The 13,085-nt window shown below is 38.4% G+C and overlaps 1 protein-coding gene across 1 annotated transcript in view; it reads right to left on the bottom strand.

Moving 5' to 3' along the window:
• LOC26530226 (NPC intracellular cholesterol transporter 1) overlaps window positions 1-13,085 on the bottom strand; it is a 165,382-nt gene that overhangs the window by 51,650 nt on the left and 100,647 nt on the right. The window contains exon 4 of the mRNA XM_047009564.1: window positions 3,176-3,252. Within this exon, the coding sequence (XP_046865520.1) occupies window positions 3,176-3,252 (77 nt within the window). The remainder of the gene's footprint in view (window positions 1-3,175; window positions 3,253-13,085) is intronic.

The raw sequence follows: 13,085 nt of genomic DNA, 5'->3' as shown, positions 1-13,085 counted from the left end.
AATAACGAAATTCACAAATGCCTGTGCAGTCATGGAAGCAGTGAAGAGTATAAACGTAAATAAAGCCCCGTGCCCGGACGGGATCCCGGCTCTTGTAATCAAACTGCTAGCTTGCAAATATACGTCAACGTTTGTGGAACTATTTAACACATGCATTCTGCATGCCCCGTCAAACTTATCTGAATACATCATTAACCTGATATACAGCTATTTCCGGGATCGGGTGCTACTCTACGACACAGCAATAGGCCAACGGAAACACACCATCACAGGCAGAGTACCCCAAGGATCAGTGATCGGGCCAACACTGTGGAATGACATTGCCATCGTCACTGTGGCCAAGGACATAGAGGAAGCGGAAGAAAACACCAATGCAGCTGTATTTATGATTTTGGAATGGATGGAGGCAAACTCACTATCTATAGCCGCACACAAAACCGAGGCCGTGCTCAGGATAAAAGTGGAAACAGCCAAGATCGAAGTTGCCGGTTGCTCTATAACATCAAAGCCTGCAGGAGTCATGATGGACCATAGGCTAACATTCAAAGCCCACCTGCAGTATAACGCAGATAATGCTGCGAAGGCCACAGCAGCTATAACTCGGGCTGTGGCTAACGTCGGCGGCCCCAAGCAACGGAGCAGATGGCTCATCTCGACGGTGGTAAGGTCCATCATCCTATATGCCGCCGCCATATGGGCACTAGCGATGTCATCTCCCACCTACAGCCGGGACTGCAGATCGTCGTACCATAGATTCGCACTCAGGACCGTTTAGAACAGTCTCCGAAGACGTCGCCCTGGTGCTGTCTGATATGGCACCACCAGACCTCTTGGCTAACGAGGCTAGAAATAGAGATCCGCCGCCAGTTAGAAGAGAGACGACTCTGGCTAACTGGCAACGCAGATGGCGTGACTCAAACAATGGGAGCTGGACAAGGCGCCTCCTACCAGACATGGGATTAAGCCATGGCTTAATCGCAAACATGGCCAGACTGACTTCTATTTGACACAGTTACTGACGGGACATGGGTGCTTCAAATCCTATTAACATAGGTTTAAGCATGAGACGGATCCCTTTTGCACACACTGTGCGGGGAACATAGAAGACGCAGAACAGACGTCCTGTTTGTCTGTCCTAGATTTTCTGCTGAACCGGAAGAGCTAAGCCTGGGCATTATGAGGCCATTTATAGTCAATGAATTTATGGATATCCTACTTAGCTCGCAAAACAATTGGCTAGCTGTTAGCCAAATGGCAGCATGTGTTCACACCACTTAAGCAACTATGCGACCCATGTCTGTTCTCACTATCCACTTCCTAGTAAGCATACCACATAAGCAACTGTGTGACCCATATCATCTCAGTTAACCCTGTGTTGTGAATTAACAAACCGAAATAAGTCAATTAAAAAAAAAAAAAAATATAATAAAATTTAATTTTGTGGAAAGTTAAAAAAAAAAATGGGTAAAATTACCCGTAAAATCACGGGCTCTAAGGCCAGGGGTGGTAGCCCCTTCTCAGAGCTAAACGGATCCAAAAAGCCAAGAATATCGCGGACATCAAAGGAAAGAAAAATTACCACTAATGAAAGCCAATCAGAATCTGAATATTACGAAGTAGAAATGACAGAAATGCCAAATTCCAATGACTCGGCACCAAAGGAGAATAAAGATCCAACAGAAATGTCAAATGGCAAATCGCAAAATAACGTTCTATATTAAAACAATACACACAAGGGACCATTTGTGGTGTATGTAGACAGAGTAGATGAAAATAACAAAGAGAGCAATAAATATTACATTGGTAATATTTGCCCTGCTAAGGTTTTAATTCAAAAGTTTAAGTTTTCTAGGCCTCGCGAAATCTCCTCTTTTAAAATTACAGTACCAAATGAGTACTTCTCAGCTATGGTTGACCCTAATTTTTGGCCAGAGGGCCTAGTTGTAGTTGCCTAGTTGCCTGTCCACCTTCCTACTTTATCTTCTGCTTCAAAAAACTAATAACGTCTAGTCTTTGCATCCATTATCAAAATGTAAGAGGACTTCTTACCAAGCTCTCGAACCTGTTCTGTGATAGCCAAACCTTTTCGGCTGACATATTAGCTTTCTCTGAAACTTGGCTTAACTCCTCTGTTTTGGATAATGAAATTCTTTCTAATAACTTTATTTCTTATAGGCTTGCTCGTGTTGGTCGTCGTGGCGGTGGAGTAATTATTGCTGTCAACTCGAATCTGTGTTCAAGTGTTGTGCCGATTGATCTGCCCTTAGGTGTTGAGTTTATTTGCGTCGAAATTACATGTTCCAACTTTAGCTTATATATTTCTTGTTCATATATTCCTCCAGCTTCTGATATAACGACCTATATGCATCATGCTGATACTTTACGAACTATTTTTGGTCGTCTTAAAGATCGTGATGTTCTTATAGTTTTAGGTGATTTTAACTTGCCTAATATTTCTTGGCTTGTTGATGATAATCTATCTTTCTTAATTCCTTCATCTCAACATGTTTTTCTTGATAGCCTACTTGAATGTCCACTATATCAGTTGAATTCTTTCCTTAACTGTTCTAAAAGAATCCTTGCTCTTTGTTTTTGTCTCTGATCCCATTGTTAGTGCTGTATCCCGAACACAGCCCCTAGTGAAACCTGAAGATCCTTATCACCCTACCATTGAAGTTACTATTTCCTACAATTCCGTTACTAATTCATTTAATAACATCGCAAATTCTCGTCGTAGATGTTTTCGTAAAACAAATTTCAATCTTCTTAATAGCCTTATTTTCTCTTTTGATTGGTCATTTCTATTTGAGTGCTGCGATATAGATCGTGCAGTGAAGTTTTTCTACTTAATTCTCTAATTGATAAATGCGTTCCTTATGTGAATGTCTCCGCCGTCTCCATACTTTATCTTGACCGGGTAATAAAAAGCCCCCCAAAAAATTTCATCCCGATAGCTCTTAAGATGGCTGAGTAAAATGCATACGCACCGACGGACGGACGGACGACGGACTCGACTCAACTTCTCATGCTGATCAAGAATATATATACTTTATGGGGTCGAAAACATCTCCTTCTATGCGTTACAAACATCTGACCAATTTTATTATACCCTCTGCAAGGGTAAACAAAGCAGCTGTGTTATTTAATAAAAATAAAAGTTAAAACTTAGGCTCACCTGAGAACAAGAAAGATACGTCTTGTTGATGTATTCAGCTGTTATGTGTATGTCCAATGATTTTACATATGCTTCCCCTGAAATTAGAGAAATATGTCAAGCTTTATTTGTAAACTTGTGATTTTTCTCAATTGGATTTGTTTCAATTTTTAAAGGATTCTTCTGAGTCACTCTTTACGACATTTTTATACGCTCGTTGTCGGTATTATAAAATTTCTCAAATGTTCTTAACGCACAGAACGCGATATTTCCGACCCCCATATTGATCAACATGTCGAACTCAAAACAACGCAACAACAAGAATATAACGACGCACAGTGAAGTTTAGTACTAATAGAGCAGCGACGGAACTTCGAAACTTCGAAAGCGACGGAACGCAAAACGAAACGACGCAAAGCGAGGTCTAGCGAGGTTAACAGTGTAGTCCCTTTCCGCTATAGCCATCAGCGCCCTCTTCGATTCAGCTTTTATCACCTCAATCGACTCGAAACGCGTTGCCTGGAGTGGTCTCTTTAGATTTGGGAATAGCCTGAGGTCACACGGTGCCAAATTAGGCGAATACTGTGGTTGCGGAACGATATGCGTTGAATTTTTGGCGAAATAGTCACGAAGAGTGCAGTGTGAGACGACTTTCAGATAATCCGATCATGTCAGTAAGGTCGTTAACAGTCAACCGGCGATTTTTGAGCACTAATTCCTTCACTTCATAGACGTGTTGGTCATCTGTTGTCAACGTTTCCGCGGCCCGAAATTTCATTCCACAAACAAAATTTGATGTCACTTCTCTTCCCAATCCAATCAGACATTGTAAAAATCGAAAAAATGCACTCTTGGGCGATTTGTAAACACAAGCGTAAATATATTCGTGATAATGACATTGGCATGAAATTTGGCCCAGTTGTTACTAGCAATCAATAGCCCGGAATGTTAAGCCCGCGTAGTTTGAATTGAAAATTCATTTTTTTACTTTTTGCCCACAGTAGTATAGCCGTCGAAGTGGAAAATCGAATTATCTAAAAAGTCTAAAGTTTGCGAAAGAACGGCCCACAATCTTAGCATAGCATCATAACATTTTAGCTTTTACCGAGACGTGGCTAAAACTTGGACAGTAAATAAAGATTATTTTGTTCTTTTGAATTAAAACCAGAGGGCCGGGGCTAACTTTGACCGCGTCAAAGTTTGTATACCCTTGCAAATTTTTTGTGTAAAAGGTCTAATGTTTGTGAAAGAGCGGCTTAGGAAATAACGAAGTTATTTATCGAAGTTATTGATCAAAGTCACTGTTTCCCATCAATTGTTCCTATTTGAGCAATATGATATAGTCACCCGATCTTAATCAAATTTAGCACAGTCGTCTATAGCAGTAATAAACTCCTATATCGGGTGACTCACCAATACTTTATTTCACGACAATATCTCAGAAAATAACGAAGTTATTGAGAAAAGTCACAGTTCGTGACATTGCCGTTCTTATGGGAGCTATATGATATTGTCTGGACGTTGAAGCGTACAAGTACAAGTAGCTCATACGACACCAGGACAAATCCTGTTTCGCGCGAGCCCAAGCACAGAGCTGTCCAACTCCAGCCCGACCGACTGTGGGGCGCAGCCACATTTCGGACGGCACGATCGCGTGGACAAATACAAATAAAACGGATAAACAATGAAAATATGATTAACTACAGCTAAATACGAGCTAAATGTGCTAACATAGAGGTTTTCAGAATAATAAGACTTCTGATCTGATTATGGGATAGAGAAAATTGTAGTCAGAGCATAGGACTCGAAAAGGTTCATGCAAAGAATAGTTAGAAATACAGTGTTTTAAGGATAGAGGAGTACAAATTCTGGTTACTACGGCGTTGAGACAGGTTTAACTGGTTCAAAAGCTCAGGAGAGTCCATTTCACCTAGATAAAGAATGAAGATTGATTTCCTGTTTCGAACAGGATTCATTTGAGTTAGGGACAACTCAAGCCGACTATATATGAAACAATGTGACGAGGAGGGCAACAGTAATAAAGAATCTTATGAAGTGGTCCAGGCCATCTCAGGTAAATTAACATCTCCCAGAACAACGAGCAAGTCTTTGTCAGAGAGATATGAGGAAAGAAGTTGAATAGTTTCCAAATGGTGAATTTATACTGCCAAGTCGGTGGTCCAATCCGTGTGCAACAGAGATTTACGAACAGTGCAGTATATACAAGCCTATATGCTAAATTTCAAATCTGTAGCTATTACGGTTTAAGAGGTGTTTGCGTTGATCCAGACGGACGGACGGACATGGTTATGCTGGTCGTGCTGTTCAAGAATATATATATTCTTGCTTCGGAGATGCTTCCGTCTATGCGTTGCACACTTCTGACCAAAAGTTATATAACCATACAAAAAGAGGAAATAAAATGTAAAAAAAATAAAAGGTACAAAACTATATGAAAATATACTGACTAGTTCTGACATAAGGGTTAATGTGTAAATTAAACCTTCACAACCAAACGGAAAAAATACCAGAATTACACTTAATATAAACACAATAACATAATAAGTACGAGTACGGGTAGGTAAAAGACTAGACCGCTATCAAAAATAAATAGGAAAGAGAGGGAGACCGCGTCAAAAAAACAAAACAATTTGTACGAAAGAGCACGAGAATTAGTTACAACGGTAAGATGTAAGAACACAATAAATACACTGTGATAGTTTTTTTCAAAAAAAAAAATTCTAAGAAACGTTACTAAAGAAAGTTTGTAAAAAAATTAATATTTTAGAAGTTAGAAGCAAATGAAAAAAACACCCAACGGCAACTTTGATGAAAAACTTCCCGAAAAAATTTTGTATGAAACCATCGTGATAACTTAAAAAACTAATGATGCAGTTCGATTCGCAGGACCCGAAATAGGGTGAAACCATCGAATTTTGCCATGTCTTTTTTTCGACTATCACGGTGATATTTTTAAAACCGGTAGTGAGTTCAGAATTAATTTGAAAGTTTAAGATAGTTTCAAGATAAAATGAAGTAAGCCTGAGCTTGGATTAATGCGCTGGACTTGCTTATCTTGCGCCAGTCAGCATCTTGATTTTAGTCGTATGTACAGGGATCTTCGTTTAAAGTTTCTTTCTTTAAACAAACTGGCCGAACAGCTGTCTAACGAGTGTGACTCTAGCGTACCTTGTATATACTTTATTGTCGCAATTCAAGTTCGTTCCACCTTCTGAGAAGTTGCCCAAGAAATGTACCCTTGAGTTGCCTCATAGGCATTCGCCAGCACTCTTAATAACATCTTCTCCCATTTTACTTTCGCCTACACCATCTTCTTGTCCCTCTTTATGCTCTTCTTTTCAGATTGAAGTACCCAGCACAAACCCTGGTGTACCTCATCTATCCCGGGAACTCCGATCAATTACAGGATCATGCTGGCTCTCAATCACTTGTGGATTCCAATGCTCCTTTAACTTCACTAACTGTAGTGCCTCATCGCTAACAATTATTTATCTCCAGGCTTGCTCCTGATACTTCTGAGTCGTCTGTGGCAGCTTACATTGGCATTATATGCCCTGCTAAGGTTTTAATTTAAAAGTTTAAGTTTTTCGGCCTCGCGAAATCTCCTCTTTTAAAATTACAGTACCCAATGAGTATTTCTCAGCTATGGTAGACACTAATTTTTGGCCAGAGGGCCTAGTTGTACACGAGTTTGCGTGTACAAACTTCCTAATTCATCTTCTGCTTCAAAAAACTAATAACGTCTAGTCTTTGCATTCATTATAAAAATGTCAGAGGAGTTCTTACCAAGCTCTCGAAACTGTTCTGTGATAGCCAAACCTTTAATTTATTTATCAACTAACACAGCAGTCGACGAAAAAGCTTAAGCTAAAAGACAGATAGTAATTAATTGAAGAAGGTAGCTTAGCTTTATACACAACCAAACATCCCCGACCCGGTGGAGGTGTTTTATCTGCACAAGGTGCCAGCTATGCCCCGATTCACAGCCAATGTGGTCAGGGATGAGTTGCAGCCAATCCAAGTCCAGAATATTTTCATTGGTTTCGCTGTAGATGATTAAAAAGTATAGCGCGAAGAGAAGTGACAGAAAGATGAGGAGAGATAAAGTGAGAAAGGTTGTTAAAAGATTGGCAAAGAACACGAAAAGGTTTGTGAAGAGAGTAATTAGTCAGACATCTACTAAGGGGCTGTCCATAAATTACGTAACGCGACAATTTTTGACTGGGAACTGGGACCGTATTTGTGCCAATAAACACACTTGTACAGCCTAAATTTGAATTTTTAACGGACTTTTTCTGTCTTGAAAGGTTTTAAAAATATATGTTACGTCACAAGCTTTCCGATCCCCTCCCCACCCTATGTTACAAATTGTCACACACACAGAGACCCCCTCCCCCCTGAATGCGTTACGTAATTTATGGACTGCCCCTAAGGTGAATAGGAAAAAAGTTTCTGGTCCGACGTGAGGGAACACAAAAATATGGCGTATCTAGTAAGTTAGTAGAACTGACTTCGCCGTTGACAAGTTTTCGGCTGACATATTAGCTTTTTCTGAAACTTGGCTCAACTCCTCTGTTTTGAATAACGAAATTCTTTCTAATAACTTTATTTATTATAGGCTTAATTGTGTTGTGCCGATTGATTTGCCGTTAGGTGTTGAGTTTATTTGCGTTGAAGTTACATGTTCCAACTTAAGCATATATATTTCTTGTTCATATATTCCTCAAGCTTCTGATATCATAAACCACATGCACCATGCTGATGTTTTGCAAACTATTTTTAGTCGTCTTAAAGACCGTGATTTCTTTATAGTTTTAGAGGATTTTAAATTGCCTAATATTTCTTGGCTTGTTGATGACAATCTATCTTTTTTAATTCCTTCATCACAACATGTTTTTCTTGATGGCCTACTTGAATGTCCGCTATATCAGTTGAATTCTTTACTTAACTCTTCTAAAAGAATCCCCGATCCTGTTTTTGCCTCGGATCCCATTGTCAGTTCTATATCTCGAACACAGCCCCTTGTGAAGCCTGAAGATCCTTATCACCCTACCATTGTAATTATTATTTCTTACAATTCCGATATTAATTCATTTAACAACATCTCAGTTTCTCGTCGTAGATGTTTTCGTAAAACAAATTGCAATCCTTTTAACAACCTTATTTTCTCTTTTGATTGGCAATTTTTTTTTTTTTTTGAGTGCTGCGATATAGATTGTGCAGTCAATTTTTTCTACTCTACTCTTTTTTTTCTAATTGATAAATGCGTTCCTTATGTGAATGTCTCCGCCGTCTCCAGTATGCCGGTCTGGTTCAGGCTATGGCTATCCGCCCACGTAGGATTTTTTTTTTTTAATTTTTTTGGCAAAATGGCGGCTGTTTGAACAAAAAACGCTCTTTTTCGGAGAACATTTTTGAGTAAAAAAATTCATAACTTCCAAACAGGACCTTAAATCCTACGTGGGCGAGTACCCAACACTGTAAAGAATATGTGGTAAAAATTTAAGCCAAATCGGTCCAGTAGATTCGGAGATATTTGACACCCCGGTTCAAAAAAAGTAGTTTCGAGAAAAACGCAAAAGAAAAAAATGCACCGCGTCAGGGCCGACTCAGCCGCGCTCACTTCTAAACGCTGTAACTTCGGAACTAATTCGAATATCGATATGATGTAAAGTGTAAAAGATTCTTAGAACTATAGAACATTTTTAGAGCCAAAAAAAATGTTTTTTTTTTTCAGGGGTGGCGTAACCCCTTAATAAAGGTTTAGAAGTACTAAACAACCTCAAGGAAGAAAACGCAAAATCAGTAAAATTAAAAGTTCTAATCTTTAATTTTAAGCACTTCACAGAATACATTGAAGACATCGAAATGGGCATGCAGCTCACTAGACTAGGAATTTCCAACCCAAAACTTTTAAGACATAATCACTTAAATCATGTTAATTCGGAAAAACTATTGAATACAAAAACATCCACCTGGCTTAAACCAAATTCAAACGAGATATTTATCATTTCAAACATTCCGCAAGAAATAACAAAAACCCCTATCTTTGAGATACTTCCTTATCCAGACAAGAATAAAAATATTTTGACAAATAATTCATACGATTAATACTATTTTAACAACAACACTTTGTTCAATAAAAATACAAAACAAATAGAAACTAACGAATGTATAATAGGCGTTTTAAATCAAATCCCAACCACTTGTAAATACACTAACAATAAGCCATATAAGAATTTTCAAACTAATTACATTGAACCAAACATAATTGTAACATGGAATTTACCAAAAACTAAACTTAATCAAAATTGCGAAAACAACGAAACTATTATTTACGCTTTCGCTGGTGTTATTAATTAATTATTTCCGTAATTCGTCAAATTAAATAGTTTAAACAGTTTTTTCTGTTTCGTGATTAGTGTTTGGCGCATTTAATTTATTTTTCTTTTTATTTTTCTCTCTCGTCATTGCTTCTGCAGTTGCTCCCCTCATTGCCCCCATCATACCATCAGTGCTAGTGGCTTTGTTGTTCTATCTGCTTTGTGCTTGTGCTCAGCTTCTCTCCCGCGTAATCACTTTTGTAAGGCCGCCTCTCAAAGCTCGGCTTATAACTGTTCTTGTACTCTCTCTTGTGTATTTGTATTTGTAATTATTGATTTTTTATTGATAATTATCTTTGTGCGGTGTATTTAAATTTTTCTATATATTCTTATATATATACATTTTTTTTATTATTTTTTTGCTCTGTGTTTCTTTTGGTTTTTTAATGGCTTGTTGTCTACCTACTTGCAAGCATTCTGATCGTTTTGATGATCAGTACAGAGCAATATCTTGTTGGCTTTGCGATAATCTTATTCACTTAAAATGTGCTGGCCTCAATGGCCGCGACTACGACAAATTTTCAGGTTTGTCTGTGTCTAAGCCTGGGCTTGGCTTTATGCGCTGGACTTGCCCATCTTGTGCCAGCCAGCAGCTCGATTTTAGCCGTATGTATAGGGATCTTCGTTTAAAGTTTCTTTCTTTAAACAAACTGACCAAACAGCTGTCTAACGAGTGTGACTCTAGCGTACATTTATTGTCGCAATTCAAGTTTGTTCCACCTTCTGAGAAGTTGCCCAGGAAATGTACCCTTGAGTTACCTCGTAAGCAGTCGCCAGCACTCTCTATTACATCGTCTCCCATTTTACTTTCGCCTACACCATCTTCTTGTCCCTCTTTATGCTCTTCTTTTCAGATTGAAGTACCCATTGCAAGCCCTGGTGTACCTCAATCTATCCTTCACGGGAACTCTGATCAATCACAGGATCATGCTGGCTCTCAATCACTTGCGGATCCCAATGCTCCTCCGCCTCCACTAACTGTAGTGCCTCATCGCAAACAATTATTTATCTCTAGGCTTGCTCCTGATACTTCTGAGTCGTCTGTGGCAGCTTACATTGGCATTATATGCCCTGCTAAGGTTTTAATTTAAAAGTTTAAGTTTTTAGGCCTCGCGAAATCTCCTCTTTTAAAATTACAGTACCCAATGAGTATTTCTCAGCTATGGTTGACACTAATTTCTGGCCAGGGGGACTAGTAGAACACGAGTTTGCGCCCAATAAGGGCTCCCGTCCGTTGCCTGTCCACCTTCCACATTCTGCTTCAAAAAACTAATAACGTCTAGCCTTTGCATTCATTATCAAAATGTAAGAGGACTTCTTACCAAGCTCTCAAACCTGTTCGGTGACAGCCAAACCTTTTCGGCTAACATAATAGCTTTCTCTGAAACTTGGCTTAACTCCTCTGTTTTGGATAATGAAATTCTTTCTAATAACTTTATTTCTTATAGGCTTGATCGTGTTGGTCGTCGTGGCGGTGGAATACTCATTGCTGTTAACTCGAATCTGTGTTCAAGTGTTGTGCCGATTGATCTGCCCTTAGGTATTGAACTTATTTGCGTCGAAGTTACATCTTCCAACTTAAGCTTATATATTTCTTGTTCATATATTCCTCCAGCTTCTGATATTATGACCTATATGCACCATGCTGATGCTTTGCAAACTATTTTTAATCATCTTAAAGATCGTGATTTCCTTACAGTTTAGGTGATTTCAACTTGCCTAATATTTCTTGGCTTGTTGATGATAATCTATCTTTTTTAATTCCTTCATCTCAACATGTTTTTCTTGATAGCCTGCTTGAATGTCCGCTATATCAGTTGAATTCTTTCCTTAACTCTTCTAAAAGAATCCTTGCTCTTTGTTTTTGTCTCTGATCCCATTGTTAGTGCTGTATCCCGAACACAGCCCCTAGTGAAACCTGAAGATCCTTATCACCCTACCATTGAAGTTACTATTTCCTACAATTCCGTTACTAATTCATTTAATAACATCGCAAATTCTCGTCGTAGATGTTTTCGTAAAACAAATTTCAATCTTCTTAATAGCCTTATTTTCTCTTTTGATTGGTCATTTCTATTTGAGTGCTGCGATATAGATCGTGCAGTGAAGTTTTTCTACTTAATTCTCTAATTGATAAATGCGTTCCTTATGTGAATGTCTCCGCCGTCTCCAGTACGCCGGTCTGGTTCACACGTAGGCTCTCTAATCTCCGTAACATGAAATCGAGATATTTTAATAGATTTAAAAAAACTGGTTCGCGACTTGACTATGCAAATTACTGTATAGCCAAATCTCAATTTTGTCTTTTAAACACTCAATGCTACAATAATTATATCGTTCGCTGTAAGGTTGAATTTTATAAGAAACCCAAAACATTTTACAACTTTGTTAATTCCAAAGAACGCTCTAATGTACTACCCTCCACCTTCAGACTTAATGACCAGACTGCTAATAATGATTCAGATATTGCAGATCTGTTTGTTAAATTCTTTCAGTCGACTTATTCTACTACTGTTTCGGAACCCACACCCTATCCCTTTTCAATCCCACATTAAAATTATTTGTTTTTTCCTAGTATTACTGAAGACTGTATTATCCCTAGCTTGTCATCTATGACGTCTTCCTTCGTTCCCGGTCCTGATAATATACCTAGTTGCATCCTTAAAATGTGTTCGAATTCCCTATCTAAGCCTTTATCTCGGTTATTCTTTATATCGAGTGAGACTTGTACCTTTCCCGATATTTTCGGCAATACCAAAGCTGTTTGAGAAAATTATTACGTCTTTCCTTCAACACCTATCCAGATCCACTATTTCTTCTTGTCAGCATGGATTCATGTAAGGTCGTTCGTCGCTTACTAACCTTTTAGAATTGACTACCCTTGTACACCATGGCTTCCGTAAAAAGTGTCAAACTGATGTCATTTATACTGACTTTAGTAAGGCTTTCGATACGGTTGATCATTCTATGCTTCTCGCGAAACCTAACATAATGGGTTTTTCCCCAAAACTATTGGCTTGGTTAAAGTCGTATCTTATTGGCAGAACCCAAAAGGTGTCTTTTCGTTCCTCGATATCTAAAACTGTTCGAGTTACGTCAGGTGTACCCAAGGCAGTCATCTGGGAGAATTCATTCCGGGAGAAAGAAAATAACCCAATCTTCATTCGTTGAATTCAAAATATGAACTGATTTTATTTACAAAAGTGTTGTGTATATAAATGAACTCTTAGACTCTAGGCGACAATTGTTCTTAAAAATACATATTCTAATGACCCACGCTTTCGGGGTTTGAAAATTGTTTATATTTCATGCTCAGCGTTGGCTACTTGATACCGCGCCGCTGTTATAATCTTAAGTGTTTTCCACAGAGTGTGGATGCATGTTTTGTTTGGTTTTAAGCAATAATTGTCATATGAATCTTTATGACTTATTTTTGTGTTATGTTTTTGTTTCGTTTTGTATATTTCTTAGTGCATCTGATTTGGTGAAGCCATTTCAGATGAACACGATGTTTAATCTTAAACAAT

The sequence above is a fragment of the Drosophila willistoni genome (assembly GCF_018902025.1).
Source record: "Drosophila willistoni isolate 14030-0811.24 chromosome 2L unlocalized genomic scaffold, UCI_dwil_1.1 Seg168, whole genome shotgun sequence".
Taxonomy (NCBI): Eukaryota; Metazoa; Arthropoda; class Insecta; order Diptera; family Drosophilidae; genus Drosophila; species Drosophila willistoni.
Note: the sequence above shows the minus strand (reverse complement) of the source record. Positions and strands in the feature narration are given on the sequence as shown.